The following is an 8,241-nucleotide window of genomic DNA, read 5'->3' on the forward strand; positions in this document are numbered from 1 at the left end:
ACAAGCTACTTGACAAATGTCTCTTAGGTTTAATAAATTCTTCAAGCCTCCTGGTGAGCTGGTGCTCATCTTTCCAGTGTCTCCACAGGGAGCAGGAGATTAAATGTATAGGTCAAGAATTCCTCCAGCAGCTGGAGATGAGGCAGAAGCCACGTTTGGCTCTGTGTTGCAGGCACACAGAAGCCTTTCTGTGAGCAGAAGAAACCTCCTGGCCTCTAGTTCAGACCTTTTTGAAAGCGTGACTATGAGCAAAATGAGTCATTTGGAACAGCTTGGCAGCCAAGGGCAGCCTGAGGGCTGGGTGCATGTCTGGTGAACGTCACAGTGACATCTCTTCTCTCCATCACCTCTCTCTGTAGATGGTAAGGTCAGTCCCAGCACCTTATCCATAGGAAGCGCTTTAACTCTACCCTCATCACTCACTTCAAACTCTGCAGCTATGTTGGATTTCACCAGTTCCCTGAAAGCATTTATGGACGGGGGTGAGTATTTAATTCATCATCAGTCTCTGCTAGCCCTGTGTGTTTGCTTCCCTAAAGCATTCCATCTCTGCTTGAGGAAATATTCCAGAGATAAAGAAGGGTTGTAGTCAGGTGAGGGAGGGGCTGGGTGTACATTACCTTAAATATGTCACATGCTTCCCTGCTCATAGTGTTGCCAAGGCAGCAAGGCCAATGAAGTGTTTCTGCCTGAAGCTTTTCTGTGGAAGAATCACAACTGGGCTGCTTTCCAGGTGGAATTCACATGCAGAAACCTGCAGCCCTGCCATGTTGTGGTGCTAGCTGCAATCCAGAGCTGCTCCTGGCGGATGTAAAGCAGCAATAGATCTTGTTGTAGAGTAGTCACCTGAGTGGTGATGCTCCAGTGGGTCTGTTAATTTTATAATTATTTCTGCTTCTGTCAGTCTCCTAGACTGGCCTGGTTTTTATTTCCTTTTGTTGCACTTGGCAAGAGGTGGCAAATGTTAGCAGAGTGCCTTCAGGAGGAGATTGCTGAGCACAGCCAGGCTGTTGACAGAGATGAAATCTGAAGAACAGCTTTTCTGGCATTGCCAGTGTGGCCCTCTTTTCTTGGGTGAACCCCAGCTGCCCAGCCCACCCTCTGCTATTGGGAAAGGCTCTTACAGCCCTTCCTTCTCTCCTTTCCATTTTAACTGTTGTTGATGTGGAGAAAGCTCTTGGAAGAAGAGGTTATGCAGCCTCCTTACTGCAAGAAAGCAGACCTCTGTATGGCTTTACAAATATAAACACTTCAGAGTTATCAGAAGATCTGCTCTAAAGCTCATTAATAATATTGTCTGAATTGCCCTGTTTGGTTTAATTTACCCTGCTATGGACATGTGACTCCAGTGTGAGCCTGCAGGAGTTACAGTTCTCTGTGATGCAGGGCTGGACTTCCTAACCAGGTAGCAGAGCTTCAGAGGAAGGACCCACCATGCTGTCCAAAGGAGTGCAATGGCTCTCTACTGACCTGTTGATTCTGAGCCAAACCAGCAGATTTTCAGATTTTATCAACCCTAGTTCCCCCAAACTTCTGCTTGCTGCCTCAGCTGTAGCTCTCCAGCCATGGCTGGCACTGTCCTCACACTCTGCTCACAGCAGGTGATGTGAAATAATAGCTCACCTATGTGTAAGAGTCTTGATATTGATATTGATAGTCTTTGCTGTTGAAGCAAACAGCAGGTTTGATAGTTGGCAGTTAAATCCACTGCAGCTCAGATTGCACTATTTCCCTGAATAACTTACTAATTGCTTTTTGTTTATTAACAGAGATTGAGATAAATATGTTGGATGAGCAGCTGATCAAGTTTCTGGCCTTGCAGAGAATACATCAGCTCTTTCCTCCCAAAACTCAGTCTCTAGCGAGCAGTGTCAATTCCCATCAGCAATCTCCAGTGGGAAACCACATTGAAGGTAAGACCAGCCCTAGAATAGCTGGGTTATGTTGAGCCATAGATTTGCCACTCCCTTGTCTATTCCTTGAAGGAGATTTCCCTCTTCTTCTGGTATCTGATGCTGCCTTTCACTTTTCTTTCTTCTCATCCCCCTGCTCTGGATATCCACTGACCAGAAACTCCATCAGGATCCTCTACTTAATTATTTACAAATTTGAGCAATGTGAATACTTTTAGTACCTTCAGTTTTTCTGCTGGAAATGTTTAGTGAAGTTGTGTTTTATTCCTCTTAAAATTAGCAAGATATGGGAAGTTTTATCTCCGGTGCTTGGTGGCTTTTCTTTGCACTTTTACTTTTGACATGGGCAAGAGAAATGTGGGAATTCCTGCTCTCTCTTTCTGGAGGAGTTGCTTGTGACACTGTCACTGCCTGTTCAGAATGTCACTGTCAAGCTGAAACCACCACTACATACGACTAATGCCAGTAAATGGAAAACAACTTGAGTTTCTCTTGGAAATCTCCAGATTCCCCAGTTTGGCTTTGTTTATTACCATTGGTATCACCTGAAACTGCAGGGTGAACGTTGCTTCATGTTCCTCTGCATGCAGCCAGTCAGTTTAATCTGCTTTCAAGCACTAAGTGGACAGCCTTGCTGTGGAAGCAGTTCTCTGCTCCCCCTCTGCTAGGCCTGGGGGTAAATATCCCAGATAAAATCTTTGGAAGTCAGTCAGTAATCTTTTTCTGAAGCTCTGTGCTTGCCTGCTTTAGCATCTCAGCATTCCCTAAATGCTTTGTCAGTCTTCTTGTGATGGCTGCTGCAGGACACAGCAGCAGGCTGTGGTATGAGCTGCCTTCCTGGTCTGGAATTCTTCAGCAGGCTGCCTTTCTCCAGGCAGATTGATGCTGTCTTAACCCATCACCCTTTTTGGGCAGGAATGATGCATCCAACTGGCTGCTCAGCATTGCTGATGAAATGTTAGATCCAAAGCCTTTAGTGAGCCCTGCAGAACCAGACAGCTGAAAGGATTCATGCAGGGCAGTCAGGCAGAGGTGGAACCTGTGATGCCACTTGTGTGGCCGCTATTCTTGATGTAGATACCTCTGCAGTCTTTCATAATCCTCATGTTCTGTCCTTTGATTTCACCCTCTTGGTGTAACACTGTCCTGCAGATGTGGTATCAGGAGAGGCTTAAACTCACTGTATAAGGAGTTTTCCTCCAAAAGACAGTGCTGAAATCCTGGCTAGACCTGTGTAGCCCAATAGCTGTTCCACAGAAGATTTTCTTAACATGGGCATGTTAGTGTATGATTTGAACTTGGAACTGCTCTGGAGGCTCAGCCCTGGACCAGCCATTGTCAAGTGTGCCATAGAGACTAACCTGAGGAGAGTCCACTCAGTTAATCATCCTGTCTTGGGAGCTGGGTTTGTCCCTGGCAAGTCCCATTCAACCCAGGTGTTTTTCCTGCAGCTTCACTAGAAATGAAATCACGACTGTGAAGTTGGTGAATTCAACAGCACCAATTCTTTTTAGGTGGCACTTTGAGAGCAAAGACTGAGCTCTTTGATTACCCAGAGTAGAAGAGATTGAGAAAGAAGCCAGTAGTAGAAGGCTTGTGTGTTCCTCAGCGTGGCTCCATTGTGCACACTCCGTGTTAATGCTCCCCATTTGCATGGCTTGTGTGGGTTATGAGAAAGCAATTTTCTCTGACTGGCAGAAAGAGGTTTAATGCACAAACATTCCTAGAGGGTTGGGAACTGGTGCTTAGGCCAAAGCTGACTGCATCCTCCTTAGGGTCTGTGCTTTCTGAGCTGGGGACACTGGGGTCAAGCAGCTTTCCCAGCTGATAACATTGTTCAAGTTTTCTTTTTATCTTGCAGCGCAAAGAAAGGAAGTGCAAGCCCGGGCGGTGTTCTATCCTCTGATGGGCTTGGGGGGTGCAGTCAATATGTGCTATCGAACCCTCTACATTGGGACAGGTGAGTAGCTTCTTCCTGCCCTTTCAGAATCAGGATGGTTCTCCTGAACCCTCCCAAAGGTCTTTGTCAAGTGGGTGTCAAAGGAAACAGACTCACTGTGGCCACTTGTACTGGGATTCTGCACTACCAAGAAGTGTGGAAATCCCCTGTCTGCCTGAATCTGTGTGGGTGGCAGCTCTGTCACCTGGTGTCACAACTAGAACAGCTGCCTTGGAGTTGTAATGCCTGACTGATGGAGAGGAGAGTTATGTTTTGTTTCTTGTTGCTTAGATTCTTCTGGTGCTCTGGGCAGTCCCAGGAGCAGTGAAATGCTCTTCAACCTTTGTGGAGCTGCTGGCTCCCTTCCCCCACTGAAACTTTGTTGGTGGCTTATCGAAGCATTATTCATGCAGTCCTGGGAGCAGGACAAAAGCAGTTGCTCCCCTGTTGTTTTGCTAATTGAAGTTTAATTCTGTCTGTTGTTCTCTGCTGCCTGACAGTTTTTTTTCTTCCAATACGAACTGAGCCTGTTTTGTCCTCCCCCATGACAGGAGCTGATATGGATGTGTGCCTTACAAGCTATGGTCACTGTAACTATGTGTCTGGCAAACATGCCTGCATATTCTATGATGAGGTGAGTGCCTGAGTGATTTTTTTTTTTCATTATTATTATTATTTTTATTTTTTGGTGTGCATGGCAGTGGGAGCTGGAGATGCAGGCAGCAGGTTGTCTTTGTGTGGTGCTCCTTTTGTGGACTACAAAGTAAGAGCCAGGTTTTACTCCAGTGGAGGCTGCATCAGCATTTTCTGTCAAACCTTTTTCTGAAGCACAGAGCTCTGCCAGCACAATTTCTCTTACTGCCTGTGGGCAAGGACTGGCCACAAGTCAGTACTGTCACTGCTGGTGTCTAGGGAAAGAAAAGGATATAGACATGGTCTGATACTTTTTGATCTGGATATGTTGTTAGTAAAAGCTAAACTCTGTGTCAACATCAAACCTCAGCTGGAACAAACCAGGGAACTACTCTGAGTCCCTTGTTTTCTAGTGTGATGGGGGAGCAAAGCATTCATAGCATCTACAGTTTTCTGTAAATTATTTATTTAGCTAAAACTTCAGTTAAGCTCACAGCATAAACAGAAACCTACAGTTTCTGCTTAGCTACAGCCCAGAGATTAGTTTGTTCTTGAAGTAAACAGACCAGCAGGCCTGCCAGTAACAGCACTGCTGGAGATGTCTCTTAGCATGGAAACAGTCTTTGAAGCAAGATCGAGTCTTTTATATCACCATTTGTCAACCAGCTCTGGAGCAGGATCCAGGATTAACCCCCAGCCAGCTTTAGCCATTCCTTCAGTGCCCTGCAAGCCACCAAACACACTCAGTAATGGCATCCTGACTGTAAATCTGTGTGGAAGCATCTCCTCTCAGTGATCAGTCATAAATCAGGCTCCAGGCGCTGACCTTTGACCCTCTAGTGGATCTGCTGTGGCTGTGGTCACTCTGGAGAGGGAGAATTCTCCTTCCTGGATCTCTCTGCAGATGCTCCTTCTAGCAGGTTACTTCAAAACCTACTCCCATGTGCATGTGGATTTTTTTGTAACTTGATTAAAGCCTTGTAGTCCCTGAGGGATGAGATCTTGAGCTCTCAGATGATTTCTGTGAGCTAACCTGAAATTTCCTCTGCTCTGGCAACATCCTCCACAAAGCTCAGCTGAGCGTGACGCCGCTTGTGTAACACTGCGTGTCACAGTAATGTCTGCTGGCATTTCAGCGTCTGCACAAGGCCTGTGAGTCCCACACTGCCCCTGTCCTGAGGCTGCTGCAGCACGTGGCATCCCTCTTGCCATCTTCTGCCTGCTTTCCAAAGCTCATCTCTTCCTGCTAGGCACGGGTCTTGAGCCAAGTTTGCATCAGGTGTGCCTGTAAAATGCTCACTTTTGTGAGCATCAGCTTGAACATCCTGTTTCCAAAAGATGTGTTGGTTCAAGTGCAGTAGGTAAAATCCACTTCCCTTTGGCCCTCCTTCTCTGCCAGAAAACAGCTCCTGAAGTCTGGTTGTTCTGTGAGCAGGGGGATCAGGTTGGTAGTCTCTGAAGCTGGAGGATGTTTACCAACTCTTACTTGCCCATTCCTGGCAACAAGGAGAAGGGGTTATGTTTCAGTGCTCCAAAGAGGTGTGTACATGGGCAGAAGCAATTCTGAATGACAGATTGGATATTAGGAAGAAATGCTTCCCTGTTAGGTACTGAAGCCCTGGCACAGGTTGCACAGAGAAGCTGCCCCAACCAGTGCTCAAGGCCAGGTTGGATGGGGCTTGGAGAAACCTGGTCTAGTGGAAGGTGTCCCTGCCTTTGGCAGGGGGTGGAAGAAGATGGTCTTTAAGGTCCCTTCCAACCCAAACCATTCTGACTTCATGTCTTGATTCCCTCCTCTTCCTTTCTTTGCAGAATACGAAGCATTACGAGCTGTTGAACTACAGTGAGCATGGGACGACCGTGGACAATGTTCTGTATTCGTGTGACTTCTCGGAGAAGATGACACCCACTCCTCCCAGCAGTATTGTTGCCAAAGTGCAGAGTGTGATAAGTGAGTGTTGTACCACACCACAGGGAGTTCATTGAGAGGGGGCAGGAGCAGGTGGAAACCAATTCCTTGTTGATGCCCCTTGTTCTGCACAGGCTGGTGCACCCCTTGCAAAAAGGGGAGCCTTGCCACAGCCCTCAGCTGGGGTTACACAAGACATTCCTCTGCAGCCTGGGGAGTTCTGTGCTCTGACCTAAACCCTACCCCAGCCTCCAGTACAGGAGTTACCAAGCTCCAGATCCCAATAAGCAGCCAGTTTGGAGCAGGCCTGAGGCATTTCCCCATGCATGTCCTCCCTTCCCAGGCTGTGAAAAGATCTGGGCTGTGCTGCAGGCATTCTGTCCCTGCATGGCTCACTCCTGCTCTCCACCTGATCAGCTTCCTCTTTTTGGGCTGCCAAAATAGATATGTAAATGCCTCAACCTCTCCAGGGCTGTGAGGAGAGATTCCCATTTCCCTTTGATCAGCTGCTCACTGCAGACTGAAATCTCTCATGGCTGAAGGATCTTACCCATGAGACACCTCAGCAGTAACCCTGTTGATGAAAACAAGCTGTTGTTGACCTGCCCAAACCTTACAGGCTTTTTTTATTCTTTTCCAGAACGACATAAAAGCAGAAAACAGGAAGAGGAGGCGCATGAAGAAGCTGCTGTGATGAACTCACAGGCACAAGGGCAGCATCGAAAACCCTGTAACTGCAAAGCCAGCAGCTCCAGTTTGATTGGGGGCAGTGGGGCTGGCTGGGAGGGCACGGCCCTGCTCCACCACGGCAGTTACATCAAGCTGGGCTGCCTGCAGTTCGTTTTCAGCATCACCGAATTTGCGACCAAACAGCCCAAGGGGGACACTGCCTTAGTACAAGATATGGACTTGGAGGAGAAGCTTTCTCTGAAACCCCACCAGGTGCCCGTGCTGCGGTCCAACTCAGTTCCCTAGGAATTTTTAGGAAGAGAGCTTTTTGGAGTAAGGAAAACGCCCTCAGACTCTTTACAATGCAAAAATGTACAAACCGAGGTGGGATTTTTCTGTGTCGGCCCAGAGACTGTTCACACGCCGTTTGCATGAAATGAAGAACGTTTAACTTTTTTTAATTTTTCTTTTTTGCTCAAGTTTTAGGGGCATTTGCACATATATTTGTACTATACATTTCATTTTAAAAGGAAAACTGCAGTGAGAGCAGGACGTGTCAGAGCGAGGAGTGACCGCTGTCTGACTCGAGGACTCTCTCTGACAGATAGTTCCCATGCAGTTGTAAAATAATCAGAAACTTGTTCTATTTTGTGCCAGTGACAATAGTTTTATATTAAAAGAGAAATACAGTTTTCATACAGCAAATCTATACAATATCATTGTTTTATTTAATGTAAAGAAGCGCTCTTCTTCCCACAGTTATTTTTCCCATCCCTCCCTGCTATGGTTGCACTACAAGTAGCTACTGTGTATTATGGGCAGTGAGAAATGAGTTCTTTTCCTGGTGTCCATCCTATTTTTTATTTCAAATAAGGAAAAGTGTTGGATTCTGTGTAAATACATCAGTGATGGCATTTTTCAATGTTTTAAAGCTGTGTACAGTGCTACATGTGGTATGACGTTCCTCAAATTGTCTATTGTAGCAGATCCTTTGTCGTAACCTGTCTGTCTCTTTTGTTTCTCTGCCACCTCCCCGCAGCAGAACAGCTAGTTCCACTGTACATAGTAATTGTAACGTTTTAGACTTTACAGAAACTTTCCTGTATTCTGTATATAAAAAAAAAATACTTCACATTCTGTTTTCTCGATTGTCTGTCTTCACTCGTGTCACCACAACC

The 8,241-nt window shown here is 46.4% G+C and overlaps 1 protein-coding gene across 1 annotated transcript in view; it reads left to right on the forward strand.

Annotated features, from left to right (window-relative positions):
- The window catches only part of PHF12 (PHD finger protein 12), a 32,872-nt gene extending 24,677 nt beyond the window's left edge, over window positions 1-8,195 (forward strand). The window contains exons 10-15 of the mRNA XM_033078102.2: window positions 360-482; window positions 1,770-1,913; window positions 3,775-3,873; window positions 4,404-4,486; window positions 6,298-6,436; window positions 7,035-8,195. Coding sequence (XP_032933993.1) covers window positions 360-482; window positions 1,770-1,913; window positions 3,775-3,873; window positions 4,404-4,486; window positions 6,298-6,436; window positions 7,035-7,369 — 923 coding nt within the window. The 3' untranslated portion in view covers window positions 7,370-8,195. The remainder of the gene's footprint in view (window positions 1-359; window positions 483-1,769; window positions 1,914-3,774; window positions 3,874-4,403; window positions 4,487-6,297; window positions 6,437-7,034) is intronic.
- The last annotated feature ends 46 nt before the right edge of the window (window positions 8,196-8,241 follow it).

The sequence above is a fragment of the Catharus ustulatus genome, chromosome 22 (assembly GCF_009819885.2).
Source record: "Catharus ustulatus isolate bCatUst1 chromosome 22, bCatUst1.pri.v2, whole genome shotgun sequence".
In the NCBI taxonomy this organism is placed as follows: Eukaryota; Metazoa; Chordata; class Aves; order Passeriformes; family Turdidae; genus Catharus; species Catharus ustulatus.